The sequence below is a fragment of the Carya illinoinensis genome, chromosome 6 (assembly GCF_018687715.1).
Source record: "Carya illinoinensis cultivar Pawnee chromosome 6, C.illinoinensisPawnee_v1, whole genome shotgun sequence".
Taxonomy (NCBI): Eukaryota; Viridiplantae; Streptophyta; class Magnoliopsida; order Fagales; family Juglandaceae; genus Carya; species Carya illinoinensis.
In genome coordinates this window covers 10,402,444-10,421,224 of record NC_056757.1, presented here as the reverse complement: position 1 = coordinate 10,421,224, position 18,781 = coordinate 10,402,444, and the positions used below count along the sequence as shown (strand labels likewise).

The following is an 18,781-nucleotide window of genomic DNA, read 5'->3' as shown; positions in this document are numbered from 1 at the left end:
AAAGAAAGAGAAAAAGAAAAAGAAAGAAAAAAAGAAAAAAAGAGAAAAAGGAAAAAGAGTAAAGAAAAGATGGAGGGAAGAAATAAGGTCCAATCCTCACTCCGGAAACCAAAACAGATCCGCCGAAAACGATTTTAAAAAACCGTAAAACGATTAAATAAATAAAACACAACAGCAAATAAATAAAAACCAATTTAAAACGCAATAATTTAAAATAAATAAATCAATATATTAATTAAATTAAAAACAACCCTTCAGTGAAAATACACGTAAAAGCGGGTCATCACACCCCTACTTATACCAGTACCTCTAAGAGATCAGAAAAATAATTCAAGATTTTCCTTTTGTCCCAATCCACTAATGTAGCCTACAATGTCCCCATATTGTTTAGGCAAATCTGTTGATAGGACAATAGGTAAGTGTCTTTTCTAGTAAGCTCTGAGTGTAGGATAGAAACAAAGAGCATGAGCCGCATCCTCCACCTTAGTTTTGCAAAATTAACATAACTCTTCATGCAACACCTGTCTCTTCATCAAGTTATGTTTGGTAACTAAGCTCTCTTTACAAGCTTTCCAAGGATCTTTGTAGTTAGCTTCATAGCCCATAAACCTTTCCATAATTTCTACAAAGACATGTTCCTCAAGCTTTCACCCTCCATTCTATTTCTCTTTGCTCCCTAAACACTCTATAAGCACTTCTCACACTAAATTGTTCATTAGTTTCATAAGCCTAAATGATCTTGTCTTCTGAGGTATCAGGACTTAGTATCAATTTTAACACTTCATTGGCTACTCTTGTAGGTAACAAAGTTATCACTTTCTTAACATTCCCCATTTGGTCTAATTAAGCTATCAACAGTGGCATTACAGTCAGGGATTTCTTCATCTCTCATAATGTTGGCAACAGTGGCAAGTGTTTGATGACCAAGAATCCAATAGTCCTTCCATATCTTGATAGACTTTCCTAATCCAACTCTCTATTTATACCCTAGAGCGATATATCATTTTGCCTTCCATATACCTTTCCATGCAAAGCTAGGATTATATTCCAGTTTTGACTCCAAGAAAGTAACTCTTGGGAAATATTTTGCTTTAAAGACCTGGTGTAACAAAGTGTCAAGTTCTTGCATAATCCTTCATCCATGCTTGGCTAAGAGAGCATCATTGAATGTTCTAAGGTTTTTAAACCCCATTGCCCCAGCGTGCTTATGTTCACACATCTTGGCCCAACTGATCTAGTGAATTTTTTGTTTCTCTTTTCTCTAGCCCCACTAAAATCGTGTCATCATTTGTTCCAGCTCATAACATAAGCTACTAGGGAATTTGAAGCAACCCATAGAATAGGTTGGAATCGAGAGAGCTACAGCTTTAATGAGCACATCTTTATCTCCCTGAGATAACATCTCCTTCCAACTCTGCAGCTTAGTCCACACTTTATACTTTATATAAAAAAGAAAAATATATATATTTTGTTTTAGTTCCAACCAAGGGTGGCAAGCATGTTTCGGTTTGGCTCAAGAAAATTCTTATCTCAAATTCAAAATTTTCATCTCATCATTACAACTTTCCCAAGTCTCTATACAAAATATAATAAATAATTTAATTTTTTCATAACCTTTCCAAATCCCAAAACAATAATAATATTAAAATATAATATTTTAATATTTTATCTTAAAATTCAAAATTCTCATCTCAAAATTTTCACTTACCAAACTAGAAACTGTTGCACCCCCATAAAGACATCAACTTCTCCTGCTTCACAGAATCCACATTCCTGCTAAAGATCATTGTAGTCTTCTCTCTATTTACCTTTTGTCCTGAAGTCTCCTCATATTTGCCAAGTAACTGTTGGATGTGATGGTTCTCTGCAATGTCAGCTTTGCAAAACAAAATGTTGTTATCAACAAACAACAAATGAGAATTTCTAGGAGCCCCTCTACAAACTTTAATGCCAAACAGATGCTTAGAAGCTTCAGCTTGTTGAAATAAATTAATAAGGCCTTCAGTACACAGTAAGAAGAGGTATGATGATAAGGGATCTCCTTGCCTTATGCCTAGTGAAGAGATTGTAGGACCCTTTGGTTTACCATTAATCAAAATTGAGGAGGAACCAATTTTGATACACATCATCACCAAATCAATCCATTTAGTCTGAAAACCCATTTTCCTATCACAGCTTCCAAGTGTCCCCATTCAATACGATCATAAACCTTACTCATGTCCAATTTGATTGACATGTAGCCATCCTTTTCTTGTCTCTTTTTTCTCAAGAAATGGATCATTCATATGTAACTAGTATATTATCACTAATAAGTCTTTCAAGAACAAAACACTTTGGGAGCTAGAAATGACACATTAAAGATGAGTTTGAGTCTATTAGCAGGCATCTTTGAAATCAATTTATACACAACATTACACAAGCTAATAGGCCTAAATTTAGTAATTTTCTCAGGCTTCTTTTTATTTAGGATCAAAGTAATAAAAGTATGATTAAGAGTATAGAGGAATATACCAATTTGCAAAGCTTGTAGAACATCATTAGTAACAACATCACCTTTTTTTTATTTTATTTTAAATATGCTATTTGAAAGATTTTGAATCCAAATTTTTTATTTGGAGAATCAGGTTATATGCTATTAGGCCACCAGGCTTTTGACAAAGAAATAAACTCTTATTTTATCATCTTTAATTATGCCGACTGACATGATACTTTTTAAGTGAATTTATATAGGTTAACTATTTGGAATTAAAAAAAAAACACTTGGAAATATGTATGAATTGGATATTTGTTTTTAAGGGATTTGGATGATAAATTTTAGGATAAAAAATAATATTTTTATACACAATGTAACTCAAGATTTATTTTGCAATTAATTCCTTGCTTCTTCGAGTCCGCCAGTTTTTTTATCAATAGAAAACCACAAGAATTTTTTGACATGATTTTCTTACTAGAGCTACTGTCATATAAATGTGCAGTTCGGTTCATGAACGATTATGCATCTTCATATGATCGATTGAATATGGGGAGTCCCAAAAAGGCACCTAAAATGATGCTACTAATGCAAAATAATCCAATTTAGTTTTTTTTTTTTTTTAGACTTTTTACTCAAACTCTATAGTTTAAAGTGAGAGAAATAGACATGTGAAGTATATTTTACAGTATTTATTAAATATTTAATAAATTCAATCGAGTAACTTTTTTTTTTTTATATGCAAACTTCAAGCTTCATTATACCAAAGAGAAGATTACAGACATACATCAAACCATAAGGTTTGAGATAAAAAGTCCAGAATACAATCCCACCACATGGTAATACTATCAACCTGTCGGCCAAACTTAGCTAAAGAATGGGCAGCCATATTAGCTTTCCTATAAACATGTTCAAACAAACAGTTCCCAAATAAAGAAGACAACTGTTTAATTTCCTGATAAAGACCACCAAACAGAGAACTTAACATACTATCATGATTCAAAGCTTCAACCACCATTAGACAATCACTCTCCACTTGGATTTTCTGAATGCCCATACCAGCACAAAGTTGCAGTCCACGGAAAACAGCTAGTAATTCTATGTGCTCAACATCTTCAACAGCAAGTTCGGGAATAGCAGCTGCCATCAATATTCTGCCATTGTGATCCCGCAAGATGGCACCAGCACCTGCAGTTCCAGCTTCTACACAGAGAGATCCATCCACATTGAGCTTGACATAACCTTCTTGAGGTACCTTCCATCTATAGAAATCTTTAACCTGCTGCCTATGCTTTTTATACACAGCTTTATAATTCTTCAACACAGATAAGGCATGTTCAGCTGCATGATGGGGAGAAACAACAATTTGATCATGAAAAAATTTATTCCTCCTATACCAAAAGCCCCAAGCCACAGTGAAAAAAATAGATAAATTATCCCACTGCTTTGCCATACAAAACTTAAGAGCCATATCAATAACAGTAGAAGAAACCCCAATATCCAAACTCGGTAAGACTCTCATCCAAGTTGCCTCCAAGAACTTGCAGCCCACCAATGCATGAAAAGTGCCTTCTTGTTCCTTACAAAAGCTACAATATGCATCAATAGAAACATGTTTTAACATCAAATTTGTTTTAGAAGGTAACCCATCTTTACAAGCACGCCAAGCAAAAATTTTAATTTTATTAGGAACCGGCATCTTCCACAAATGTTTCCAAAGGCTTCTGTGGTAACTAGCATTTGATGGCTCCGCTTCATGAGGGCCTTGTTTATCCATAATAAGACGATAGCAGCTTCGAACACTGAATAAACCACTTCTCTCAAACTCCCAAACTCTCTTATCACCACTATTCACAGTTCCAATTGGTAATTTCAGAATATCTTGTACAATGTTTGGATTAAAGTGAGCTCTTAATTTTGCCATATCCCACAATCTAGAATTATCAGAAAACAAGGTATTCACACACTGCCATTCAGTACCATCTCTTATCGCAACCCCTTCCTTCAACAAAGAGTCATGCCCCGGGATCCATTTATCAAGCCAAACACTAACAGAATTACCATCTCCAACCCGCCACCTACATCCCTCCAAAGCCCATTTTCTAGCCTCCCAAATCCCTCGCCAAGAATAAGAAGGAGATCTACCCAAACCAGCTGTTTGAAAATTCAACAAAGGAAAATACTTAGCCTTGAGCAACCGATAGAGTAAGGAATTCTCATCTTGAAGCAACCGCCAGCTCTGCTTGGCCAATAAAGCCAAGTTATGAACTCTGAGATTCTTAAACCCCAGCCCTCCCCTAGATTTAGTAACACACAATTTAGACCAGCTCAACCAATGGATTTTCCTTTCATTCTCTTTTTGACCCCACCAAAACCGGGCCATCATGGACTCCAAATTAGCACATAAACTTGATGGAAGAAGAAAACAACTCATAGAGTAAGAGGGAATAGAAAGCGCCACAGCCTTTAGTAAAACCTCCTTTCCCCCTTGAGAAAGTAGCTTCTCTTTCCAAGTTTGCAATTTCTGCCAAACTCTTTGTTTAATAGCTTGGAAAGCTCGGTTCCTAGATCTTCCAACCAATGGGGGTAAACCAAGATACTTCTCATACTGCTGAACTTCAGAATTACCCCAAAGACTTTTAATTTCTTCTCGGGTTCTACTGGACACATTACCACTAAAAACCATGGATGTTTTCTCTCGGTTTATGCGCTGACCAGAAACTGCCTCATACTCTTCCAGAAGTGATTGAATGTTTCTGTTTTCAACTAAATCTGTCTTACAAAAAATCAAACTATCATCCGCAAACAGTAAATGGGTGACATTTGGGGCTCCTCTACAAATCTTAACCCCTGAAAGATGCTTCCTCCTTCCAGCTTCCTTAAGTAACATAGTTAATCCCTCAGAGCATAAAAGGAAAAGATAGGGGGACAAAAGATCCCCCTGTCGAAGACCTCTAGAAGGGATAATAGGCCCCTTGGGATCACCATTAATAAGCACAGAAAATGAGACTGAGCTAACACAGACCATAATCAGCTTTACAAAAGCCTCAGTGAAACCCATAACCTCCATAATCGATTTCAAAAAAACCCACTCCACCCGGTCATACACTTTACTCATATCCAATTTCAAAGACATAAAGCCCTTTTTCCCCTTCCTCTTAAGCCTCAAGTAGTGAATTAATTCATAAGCAATGAGAACATTATCAGTAATTAAACGTCCCGGCACAAAAGCACTTTGACATTCCCCAATAATACTACTTAAAATCAGTTTCAGCCTATTAGCAATAACCTTAGCAATCAGCTTGTAGATCACATTACATAGGCTGATCGGCCTAAAGTCCTTAACTCTAGATGGAGACTTTATCTTTGGAATCAAAGAGATAAAGGTATGGTTAAGAGAAGATGGGAAAGAACCTGAATTGAGAGCATCCAAGACAGCTGCCGTCACTGAGTTGCCCACCACATGCCAATATTTTTGGAAAAAAAGTGGCGACATGCCATCCGGGCCCGGGGCTTTAGAAGGATCCATCTGCTGCAATGCTGCATTCACTTCCTCTGCAGTGTACAGTCTACTAAGATCTTCATTCATACGAGGAGTGACTCTCCCCCTTAGTCCATTCAAAAAATCCAGGGAACCCGTCGGATGAGAAGATGTAAACAACTCTGAAAAATATGCCAGGACTACTGTTTCCTCAATCGAGTAACTTTATATCTATCTTTGTTTCACTTTAGACCTTGGAGTTTGGATTAAAAAAAATTTTGAAATCTGGATAATGAGATGAGATGAAATGATTTTAGATAAAAGTTAAAAATAAAATAAAATATTATTAATATATTATTTTTTAATATTATTATTATTTTAAAATTTAAAAAAATTGAATTGTTTATTCTGTTTTATGTAAAAAATTGTAAAAATTATAATGATGAAATTAAATGAATTGAGATGCTTTTATAATCCAAACTGTGCAAAGATAAGTTCAATTCAAAGAGATGCACATCTGTCCAGCTTCTCTTTTTACATGAATGTCCTATCTTAAGCTGCCCACCCAACCATCCAAGTGAACTAACGAAATGTGCATCAACATGGTGCGCTGTCTGACCCTCTTGAGTTCCACACAGTCATTATACTGCACAAATTCAAAGAATGGTGAAACGAAAAGAGGTTGAAATTAGAACAAAGAAGAAATCCACCAAGAAAATGCACGTTTTCCTCGGAAGGGAAGTTTACTGCCGAATTCTGTTTCCATTATGAAGAGGGGTTGCCTAGCTTTAGCTCTATTCGGATGTTGGAAGATACTGAAATTAATTCAATTTAATCTAATTTTAAATTGAGTTTAACATTTAAATATTTAACACTCAAATCATTAAACATTACTTAATTCAAAACTTCTTTACATATAAAATCCATAATGTTTTTCAACTCAACATTTTTTTATACGTAAGATCTATAATCTTTTTTAATTTCATATAAATATATCTAAACTCATCTTAATATCTAAACAAAATTTATCTTGATGAACTCTATAAAACTCAATCTATAATTTTAATTCATTACTATTCATAAAAAAAATTCAACTCAATAATCAAAAGACCAACAATCTCTGCTACAGCTAAAAGAAATTCAGGACTGAATTAACAAGTTTAGGTATGAAAGGGTCCACTCAATAGTCTCGCTTTTGAGTTGTCCTCCGGTTGCCTTTTTCATATGCGTACAATACAAGGAAAAAGAAAGACTAGAGAATAATATAAAAAGGTTTACATTATGGAATGTGACTCATTTAATTCTGACATTGCCCCCCTTCAATTCTCTCACCATATGCGTTTCATCTCCACCAGACCTTCTCAAACTTTTAAATTTATAAATTCTCCATAGTTAAAATATATTTGCATGGTTTGACTTAAAAGTACTACTTCACTTGTCATATACCGTAAAAAAAAATTAAAAAATAATATTATATATAATTACAAAATACGTAAATATCATATAATTATTTTTAAAAAATAAAATTTATTATTAAAAAATTAATATATTTTTTTTCATATTCTAGAATATGTGTTTATTTATTTTTTCATTTTGATTGTATGGGTTATTCTATTTCTTATCTAAGCTGGAAAGGTCATAATCATGTCAGATAAAAATAATCCGTGTATAAGCTGTGTCAAACATCTCTTTATTAACGAAAGAAGTAGCGTTACGTGTCTTCAAAGCCTTTTTAAAAAGAGAAATGGTATTTACCGTTATAGTTGTGCAAGTAGCGTGCAGTCAATTTGAAAAAAATAAATTAATATGAGATTTATATGAAAAAAAAACTAATTTTTTAATCGTGGACCTCACTCTTTTTCAAAACGATTGCGCAGCGTTTGTAATTTCATGACTGTATGTAACATTGTTGTTTCGAAAAATAGATTATTTTGGGACTTTTGAGTATTAGCAATAGATTTTTTATCTTTATATATAAAATTATATATTTTAAAGATTAATTTTGAATATAAAGAAAAATTTTTATATTGAATTATGTATTTTTTGATCAAATAATAATAAAATAATAAAGAGAGAATAGAAAAAAGAAAAGAGAAAGAAAGAGAGAAAAGAGATAGTTGGGAGGAGAGAGAAAGAATAATAAAATAATATTTGAAGAAGGAAAATGATATTTTTAAAGATGAATAATCAATGTTCATAATTATTTAAAAGTATAAAGATAGATAAGCCAATGTAGATGATTTTAAAGTAATTTTATTCAAATTTGAGAATAAAAATGAAGATAAATAAACTATTACTAGTGCTCTTAGAATTATCAGTTTTCTTTTAATTAAAACGTATAAGTATAAATAGTATTTTTTTTAATAAAAGCATAATGTTAAATATAATTTTAGAATATGTAAGTCTCGCATATTCTTTTTAAAAAATAGTATAGCTCACTATAAAAGAATTATTTTTCTATATAATTCTAAGATTTATTTATTTTTTAAATAAAATATTAAAAATTTATATATTTTAAAACTGTAAATATAATTTCATTTAATAAAATATTTAAAAGAAAAAGTAGATTCGTAAATTTTCTCATCCATCCTAATATATTTATGTCCGAAGAGTATGATCAACTATAGACTTCTAATGGAATCTAGTGTATTGAGATGATCGCACCCGTTAATATGTTATCATTTTTCTATTTAAAGAAGCTTTCTTTTTAATGGTCAGTCAACTTTTGACCTCAAGAAGAATAAGAATATCTTGAACAACTTTCTGGTGAGCTAGCACATGGTTTTACAACTACTAGTGCTCATCCACCTATATTATATTTTAGGAAAAATTTTATTGTAAGTACAATTATATATATATCAATATAATATTACTAATTAAAATTTAAATTTAATTAAAAATAATACTAATTTAAATTTTAAATATAAATGAATCAGTATTGGTATGCAGATTAGTACGTGACTTTATTTATATGTAGCAAAATTCTATATTTTATTAAAGTATATAGCTTCAAAAGGAAACTTAAGATATTTATAAAAATAAAAAGGAAAGTGATTGACACACATCATTTTTTATAATATTTTATACAATTATGTTTTAAATTTAAGAAATTTTGTAAAATAACATCACTTTACATAATTACTCCTATTTTAAAACATGATTATATAAACGGTTGTAAAAAAAATTATACACATATTATTACTCGTAGAGTTTACCATTCAGATAATTTAAATGGTAAGATTTGATTTGTAAGATTTAAATTTTAAAGTAATAAATCTTCTAAATCAAATTATGTCACGTAAACAATATGTGATGTAGAGACATTAGAATATAAGTAATATATACTAAATCTATGAGATGATTGAAGCCTTAAGGATTGTTATGTTTATATTATTGCTGTGCTGTATTGATTTTGCACTAAGCGATGGGTGTAGCCGGACAAATTCTTCCAATAAGACCATTTAACTTCTTTTTTTCATACCCTTAAACATTTAAAAAAAAAAATTTACAGCATCATTAAAAAATACTTTCTTAATCATTAAATAAATAAAAAATCGTGTCAAGACCCATTGTCGGTAGCAATTCTCGGGACAACTAACATTATTCCTAACAAAAAACGACCATAAAAAATGGGCAGTGTTGGGACCCACTCCAATGCTAGGGCCACCAAGAGTGGGTTCCAACACTGCCCACCGATAAGGCCATTTCTTTTTTTTTTCTTTTTCTATTTTTTACTTTTTCTTAATGTATTTTTTTTAATCTTCTCAAATATTTAAAATTTTAAAAAAATCAAAACATCATTTAAAAACACATAATTTAGATTTTGTGGTGACTCTCTTGTGAGATTTTCTTGACAGCTTTAGCATTATTATTTGCACCAAATTAGCAATCTTTAAGTCTGTACGAATTTATTCTGACTAAAATCGTTTCAGGCATCCTAAGGGATTGTTTGTAGGTATTCAGCAATATAAAACTCCTTTCACGACTGATTAATACGAGCCTATGGGACAAAATCTATCGACAAACTTTTTGCAACGGCGGAATCGCTTTCATGTCATGGCCCCCAAAATTTTTGAAATAATAATATCTATGGAGTTTTTATTTATAGTTTAACATCTTAAAATCAGTTTTTTAACAATTAGGTGAAAAAGAAGTCTTCTCTCTGCTTCTCTCTAGAGAGCAATGGTGGAATTTTAGAATATTCCCTACGTCTTCCCTTATAGGTAGTGGTATCATTGTATTCCTATGAGGATCGCATCTAGAGATAAAGGAATGGAGGATCTAGAAGATTTATGGAGCAAACTAAAGCTGATGAAAGAGGAAAATATGAAAATTGTACTAAATGGAGAAGTTATGGAAGAATCACGTAGGAAAGGGGAATAAAGCTTGATTGGTAAAATTTGAATCGATTGATAAGTAGGGAAAGAAGTGATTGCATCAACAATGTAAAAAGATTTGGAAGGTGAGTAAACCAGCTATTTTCCAGGATGTTGGACCCAATAGGTTATATAGTAATCTTTGTTACTCACGCTAACAAGCAGAAGGTGATGGATGGGAGTCTGTGGCTATTTGACAGAGGATTGTTAAGTAGGGAAAGAACTAATTGCATCAACAATGTAAAAAATCTAGAAGGTGAGTAAACCAGCTATTTTCCGGGATGTTGGACCCAATAGGTTTATAGTAGTCTTTGCTACCCACGCTGATAAGTAAAAGGTGATGGATGGAAGCCCGTGGTTGTTTGACAATAGATTGTTTGTATGACGCCCCCAAATCCCACGTACGGATACGTGGAAATCGAGATGTCGAGATGATGACAACACGGGTCACCACCCTATCGCCAAGTGCCAAGTGTGTGAATATGCAACAAGTGTGCAAATAAAAACACGCAGTGGATAACAAAAGTCTCATAACTAAGTATCAGAATTTTTCTTTGTTTAATATAAACCCGTTCAAAATATACATAATAAAATATTACAAGTCACAAATATTATTTCAACACCAAATTACAAAGCATAAACTCCAAATCAATACTCAGGCAGAGTCGCCACCTCTGGCTCAACCTCCTCCTCCTCCTCGACCTTTGCATCAAAATCTACGGTACCAAAATAGTGCCGCAGGTAAGTAAAGACCCAAACGCCACAAGATAAAAACATATTAAACTCAACAATATGCATGAAAGAATGCCAAATGCACATGTCCCATAAAGCCACATTTTTTCCACGCACGCCAAAATCTCATTTTGGCGTAAAAACATAACCTTTAAAATCAGTCCTTGCCATTATCCCAGATAATGGTCCAAATCAAGAAACCACTATTTTTCCAGAAAATGGATCACAAAGTATCAAACATAATCTCGCTATTTTTCCCAAAAAATGGCTCGTATCCAACATCCAAAACTCGTTCCAATTATTACATGTACCATGATATCCTCTAGGGATCATTTGCACACTCTGGCTCCTGTGCCACACTGCAGGTAACGACTACACATGTGACACCTAAACGAGCGATGCATAGTTCTTGCGCCCAGCGCGTACCTGGACCAGGCCATCCTCTAGTCCCTGCCAGCCTAGGAACCACGGAGTCGACACGACAGCGTTACCGTATCGTGCAATTTGGTCGTCGCCCAGCGACAACCCAGGGAATGTCACTCAGTATTATTCACTCCCGAATGACCAGAGGAGCTCTACCGAGATAATACCTCATCCTGGCTTGGGGTCGTGATACACACGTACCCAAAAATCCATTTACACAAATAACACCGGTTTTTCTCAATTAAAAAAAATGCACATGAATGCATCATACAATGCACACCTCAGATACAAATCATCCAACCAATTACAAAATCAACAAAATCAAACAACTCCATAAAACTAATCCGACGAAAACAATTTTAAAAACTATAAAACGACTCAAATAAATTAAGCACCACATCAAACTAAAATAAAGCTAATTAAAATACAATAAATTAAAATAAAAGAACCAATATATTAATTAAATTAAAATACTCTTTCAGTGAAAATACACGTAAAAACGGGGTATCACATCCTCCCCCCTTAAAAACAAATTTCGTCCTCGAAATTTGTAAGATCAAACACTAATTTGAAGCAAGCCACATGATTCCACTGAGATCAAGTTTAAGAAACGTACCGTCATTTACTCAAACAAAAAGGGGTACTGCTCCCTCTTGTCCGCTTCTCTCTTCCAAGAGAAATCTTGAGCTAACGGATCTCCCCATGCCACCTTTACCAGAGGTATCATCTTGGATCTCAACTGTTGCTCTTTCCAATCCCTAATCTGTGAAGAAACAACCTCATAAGTAAGGTCCGGTTGCAACTAAATATGCTCTGGGTCGACAAAGCGCGGCTGTTGTTGTCCAAAACTCTTCTTCAAGGATGATACATGGAAGACATAGTGAATTTCCCCCAAAATATTCTGGCAATGCAACTCTATAAGCGACGGACCCTACATCTCCAAAATCTGAAAAGGGCCAACATATCTCGGATCCAGCTTCCTACTTTTACCAAAATGCTTAACTTCTTTCATGGGAGAGACTTTGAGATAAACCCAATCACTTTCTTCAAAAGATAATTCTCTCCTCCTTGTATCTGCATAACTTTTCTGATGACTCTGAGCTGCCGCCACTTTATCCCTTATGATTCGGATTTGACTTTGCATCTCTTGAATTATTTCGGGCCCAACTATTTTATTCTGCCCGACTTCATCCCAGCACAATGGCGATCTGCACTTCCTCCCATAAAGAGCTTCATAAGGAGCCATCTGAATGGACGCATGGAAGCTATTATTATAAGCAAATTTTATGAGCGGCAAGTAATTTTCCCAACTCCCTTGAAATTCCATAACACATGTTTGCAACATATCTTCAAGGATCTGAATAGTGCGCTCTGATTGGCTATCCGTCTGAGGGTGATATGCAGTACTAAACTTCAACTTAGTACCCAATGCTGCCTGCAAACTTTTTCAAAACTGAGATGTGAACCTTGGGTCCCGATCCGACACAATACTCTTCGGTATGCCGTGCAACCGCACTATCTCTTTCACGTACAAGCGAGTCAACTTACCCAAGGAATCAGTGTTATTAACAGGCAAGAAATGAGTACTCTTAGTTAACCAGTCAACAATCACCCAAACCGAATTCTTCCCACTAGGAGTCCTCGGTAAGCCCACTACAAAATCCATTGTGATGTCGTCCTACTTCCATTCAAGAATAGGGAGGGGTTGGAGTATACCAGCGGGTCTTTGATGCTCGGCCTTGATTTGACGGCATGTGTGGCATCTCTCGATATATAAGGCAATATCCTTCTTCATCCCTTCCCACCAATAACTTTTCTTCAAGTCTCGGTACATCTTCGTACTGCCAGGATGAACTGAATAAGGGGTCACATGAGTTTCTGCCATAATTCGCTCCTTAAATTCTTAATCTTTGAGGACCACTCTACTATCTCGGAACTGAAGAATTACATCCTTATCCATACTATAATGCAATGGCCCTCTAGATTTTTTTAACTCTTTTTCTGATATCCAATAGCTTCGAGTCCTTCCTTTGAAGAGTCTTCAATTCCTCAAAATTAGCTACTCGAACATCAAGAATTGAAGATAATATTTCCTCTTATTGTGAACTTTCAATAAGAAGTCTTCTCATTCCGCAAAGTAAAGAATCCAATCCTGACGATTCGGCTTCATCTTCCAAGTGCAACTTTCAACTCAAAGCATTAGCAACTATATTTGCCTTCTCCGGATGATACTTGATCTTGCACTGGTAATCACTGATTAACTCTAGCCATCGCCTCTGCCTCATGTTCACATTCTTCTGGGAAACAAGTGTTCTAAACTCTTATGATCGGTGTATACTTCGCAAACTTCTCCATACAAAAAGTGTCGCCAGATCTTAAGAGCAAACATAATCGCAGCCAATTCTAAATCATGCGTCGGATAATTCTTCTCATGATCCTTTAGCTGATGAGATGCATAAGCAACAACCCGTCCCTCCTGCATAAGGACACATCCCAATCTAAATTTAGATGCATCGCTAAAAACTACAAATGGCTTGTGCAGTTGTCAAGAAACTACAATTCTTGCCATTATCCCAGATAATGGCCCAAATCAAGAAACTACCATTTTTCCAGAAAATAGATCACAAAGCTTCAAACATAACCTCGTCATTTTTCCCAGAAAATGGCCCCTATCCAATATCCAAAACCCGTTCCAATTATTGCATGTACCATGATCTCCCCTAGGGATCATCCGCACACTTTGGCTCCTGTGCCACACCGCAGATAACGACTACGCGTGTGACACCTAAACGAACGATGCCCAGCTCTCTCGCCCAGCGCGTACTTGGACCAGGCCATCCTCTAGTCCCCGCCAGCCTAGGAACCATGGAGTCGACACGACAGCGTTACTGTCTCGTGCGATCCGGTCGTCGCCCAGCGATAACCCAGGTATTATCCACTCCCGATTGACCAGAGGAGCTGCACCGAGATAATACCTCATCCCGGCTTGGGGTCGTGATACACATGCACCCGAAAATCCATTTACACAAATAACACCGGTTTTTCTCAATTAAAAAAAAATGCACATGAATGCATGATACAATGCACACCTCAGATACAAATCATCCAACCAATTACAAAATCAACAAAACTAAACAACTCCATCCTCAATCCATCCAACCCCCGACTCCTCGGACTCAGTCCGGAATTAACCAACTAGTCAAATAAATAATTGTAAGAGTAATAATATATTTAAATCTAAAATAGAGTTTGAAAAATATTTACAGCGCTATAATGTATTTTTTGAAGGATCACGACGTTGCAAACGGCAGAGAAAAAGCAATGTAACAGTGTATTTTACACTGTGGCCGTGGGTTGTAAAATACCCACTTTCGAACAGGGACAAACCAAGACTTGAAATTGATAGAGAATGGTCTAGAAATGTTTATGAAACTAATGGAAGTGAGTTTTAGTCGTGGGTGGCGGTGGAAGCGAAAAAAGAGCAAATCGGAGTTGCACTCGTGGGAGCTGCTCCTGCAACGGATCGGGGCTGAAAATGGGTGGGTTAGGATGGCAAGAGGTAGGTGATGAAGTGGTAAAAAGATGGTGGCCGGAGGTGGAGCGACGGCGGCGAAAATGGCCAAAAATCGTGCGGCTTAGATGGGCTCTCGGCGGCAAACAGCGACTCGGATGGAGGTGAGATTTGGTGGAGTGGTTCACCGGCCGGAGGGGGAACTTTTTGGGTGGGTGGTGCTGGCCACGTCGCCGGTGAGCGGTGGTTCTGGGCAGCACAAGCAACCAGCGACAAAGAGAGGGAGAGAAAGAGCAGCACGCACGGGAGGGGAAGAAAGAAGAAAGAAAAAGAAGAAAAAAGAAAAGAAGGAAAAGAAAAAGAAAAGGAAAAGAAAAATAAAGAAAAATAAAGAAAAAGAAAAATAAAAGATGAGAGAAAAGAAATGAGGTCCAATCCTCACCTCCGGAGTCCAAAAACTGATCTGACGAAAACAATTTTAAAAACTATAAAACGACTAAAATAAATTAAACACCACATCAAACTAAAATAAAATCAATTAAAATACAATAAATTAAAATAAAAGAACCAATATATTAATTAAATTAAAATACTCTTTCAGTGAAAATACACGTAAAAACGGGATATCACAGTTTGTCCCAAAGATGCTTGATGGTTTTTCACAACCGAAGAAGATTATTTTTTATCGTGAGATTTTTTTAGTTCAATTACATAATTTACATAGAGCTCTTCTATATACAGTCGCCCTATGCAAACGGCGAGTAAACGACTGACATGGATAATTCCACGTCAGCTAATATTTAAAAAAAAAATATCAAAAAACGGAAGTTTGGGATTCCCGCTTTGGCGCTCGACCTCGATCTCATTTTCGGCGTGGTGTTGTTCCTTCAAATCGTAAGCTTGCGTGGTCTTCGGCGTGGGTGATCTTCGTCGTGTGCGTCTTTGTCGCACGTCTTCTTCATCTTCCTGGATTTACTCTTACATTGTTGTGTTGTTTAACTGCAGGAGTTAGGGAGCTCTAATCGTCTTCGACTTCAAATCAAGAAGACGCCTACACAACATCTTCGACTCTCTCTCGAAAGCTCTGGGATGCATGTCTTCTTCACGATTAATCAAGCCAGCAATATTGCCTCCCCTATCCCAAATGCACTCTACTATGCTGAGTACTCTTCTATTTATTCTCCATTTGGTGTTACCAAGCATATCCAAAGCCTGGACATTAAGAACAGAATAAGTACTCTTCAAAATGGTTGAAAAAGTACAAACAATTGAATCCATATTGTGACCAAGCGCAAGGAAAGAATAAGTGCTGCATTTGGAAACTAACACAAGGTGTTGGACACAACACTAAGAAAAACTATGCAGAGTAAGACGATGACGAAAATGGTTAGAAACAAATTTGTTAAGCTAAAAGGGAAAGTAGATAATTCAGCACTTCTTACAGGTAAAAGTACCACACTTGTTCAATGCTAGCATCTACAAACAAGACCTTTACATTTTCAAGGCAAAGTTTAATGTGAAGCTTCAACAAACAAAGGTAAGAAACAAAAATATGGATCTGATATAAGAACATAAAAAGAAAATATTAACCAAACAATTAACCACCATTTCTGTACCTCAAAAACCTTTTGCATCTGTTTTGCATGAACATCCTTAATTGCATCCTGCTGCTTCCTAGACCCATGAATACGCATGATATAAGAAGGTAGGAATAAGTTGTGCCCACCCTTGTCATACCTGGAGGAAGTTTCAAAAGATTTTTAAAATAAGAATCTGAAAAAAAAAAATTAATAGAGTCGGCTACGACCACTTTTCCTTTACATTCCAAGTTAGTTATTGTATTCTAAGAACAAAAACTTGACTTTTCAAATTATAGATGCTTGGAAAAGATGAGAACTAAGCAAAGCATGTTCGCTTTGCAGCCACCCAAATCATACCCAACAACAGGCCTCTCTAGAGAAAATCCCAACATTAATACCACTTATTATATCTATATCATACCCAACAACAGGCCTCTCAAGAGAAAATCCTTTTCTTTATTTTTTTCTTTTCTTTTTATTTTAAGTAAGCCTCTCTAGAGAAAATCCCAACATTAATACCACTTATTCTATCTATATCATACCCTTTCCATTTTTTCGGACGCACCAACGTGGGCACACAAGGAATCAACATTTGCATAACCTGCAATTTTCTTGCTCCTTTCGCATACCCTCTTAAGTACGAACTACATTGTTCTTGCTCCGCTAATTCTTAGTTTTCTCCAAGAAACTATTAATTTTAACCTAAAAGGAGTTGAAGACGAAGGGAGAGATGGCTTCTATGGGAGATGAGAGTGAGGTTGTGGTGGAATCAATTCTGTGGGAGACGAAACTGAGGCTGCGGTGGAATATTTTTCGGCTCAGGATAGACCTGCTAACGGGAGGGATGTGCTGTCAAGGGCCTGGAGAGGGGTGGGACGCCCCGTCAAGGAAGGGAGGCTGCGCTTCGTGCGGAAGAAACACGGAGAGGGAGGGAATTGGGGAGGGAAACAGAGGAGGGAAATTTGGGAGATGAAAAACTGAGGAACGGGAAGCAAGCAGTTTTCATTTTTGAATAAAACGACTGTATCTAGTTTTTTTCAAAAGAAAAACACACCGTTTTATTAAAATGACGTGGACACGCCGCTTGCACGCCGGTTACGTTCGGCGCTTGTATTTAGCTTTTTCCATTTACATATGGCTTACATGAATCAAGAGAGTGGAAAGCTGATTGGAAGGTCTATTGGCAACGTAATTGATGTAGATGTCCCTGATGATGGAATTGACTAGAGTAAATTTATTTGAGTTAAGATTGAGATACAGCTCTTAAAGGCACTAGCAATGGGCCAATCAATTAATATTAATGGGAAGAAATTTTGGATTCCAGTTAAGTATGAAAAACTCCCTAAAATGTGCTTTGACTATGGGTGTATTATACATGAGGAAGGAAGTTGCCATGATAGGAAAAAACAGGGGCTCTCATGAATGAAAAAAAGTCAACAATTTAGTTCTTGGATACATGCTGATCCAATATTTTTATCGAATGAATTATTCTAGAATTGGAAGCCAAGAGAAGAAGAGGGAAGGAAGCCGTTATACTCAATTGGTGGGTGAAGAACAAGCTGATAGCAGTCGATCGGAAGAAAACTCAGGTCTGATGATGGAAGTTGATTGCAATCTAGTAATTGGAAATGGAAAAAATTTTGAAAAGGGCAAGAATCATAGACTAATGGATAGAGATGAAGAAATTGCTGATGTGGTGGTAGATATTGAGAAACAAATAAATAATATTCATAAGGAATTAAAGGACTTTTGGAATGGAAAGTAGAGGGGATAATAGAGGGAAATGGATAGGCCAAAATAATGACAAGCCCACTAATACTCAAAGGACTCAAAATCACAATAGTGGGATGGAAGTAACGAGGATGAGAATTGAAGGTGGTGTAAATGACAAAGGGAAGCCTTGCAGTGAAACATAGATGGACTTTTTTAGAAGGCCTTTGGAAGATGGTGAGCTCTTTGATTTGGGTTGGCAAGGATCAAAATATACCTGGAGTAATTAACAAATTAATGGATCATTCACAAAGGAAATGTTAGATAGGGTGGTTGCAAATTCTAAGTGGACTAGTATGTAGAAGGAAGTGAGGGTGGAACTGTTAGTGGCTAGAAGCTTAGATCATAGACCACTATTGCTGACCTGCAATAATAGATATACAAACAAGTTTCTTACAAAGAAATTGTTTAGATATGAGGCTAGTTGGGATTTGGAGA

General features: G+C 35.7%; 1 protein-coding gene across 1 annotated transcript; it reads right to left on the bottom strand.

Annotated features, from left to right (window-relative positions):
• Positions 1-15,798: 15,798 nt before the first annotated feature.
• On the bottom strand, positions 15,799-17,565 carry LOC122314470 (DNA-directed RNA polymerase 3, chloroplastic-like). Its single transcript, XM_043130091.1, has 3 exons — positions 17,116-17,565; positions 16,610-16,730; positions 15,799-16,205 (listed from the first exon to the last, which is right to left on the bottom strand). Exons 1-3 carry the CDS (start codon positions 17,169-17,171, stop codon positions 16,002-16,004), a joined length of 381 nt encoding a protein of 126 aa, XP_042986025.1. The 5' UTR covers positions 17,172-17,565; the 3' UTR covers positions 15,799-16,001.
• Positions 17,566-18,781: the final 1,216 nt, after the last annotated feature.

Excerpts from the sequence above, each read along its gene's own strand:
- LOC122314470 (XM_043130091.1), bottom strand. The coding sequence starts at position 17,171 with ATGCAAATGTTGATTCCTTGTGTGCCCACGTTGGTGCGTCCGAAAAAA. Across the intron at positions 16,731-17,115 it reads CGTCCGAAAAAATGGAAAGG|GTATGACAAGGGTGGGCACA; the intron begins GTATGATATAGA and ends AACTTCCTCCAG. Across the intron at positions 16,206-16,609 it reads AGATGCAAAAGGTTTTTGAG|GCTTTGGATATGCTTGGTAA; the intron begins GTACAGAAATGG and ends CTTAATGTCCAG.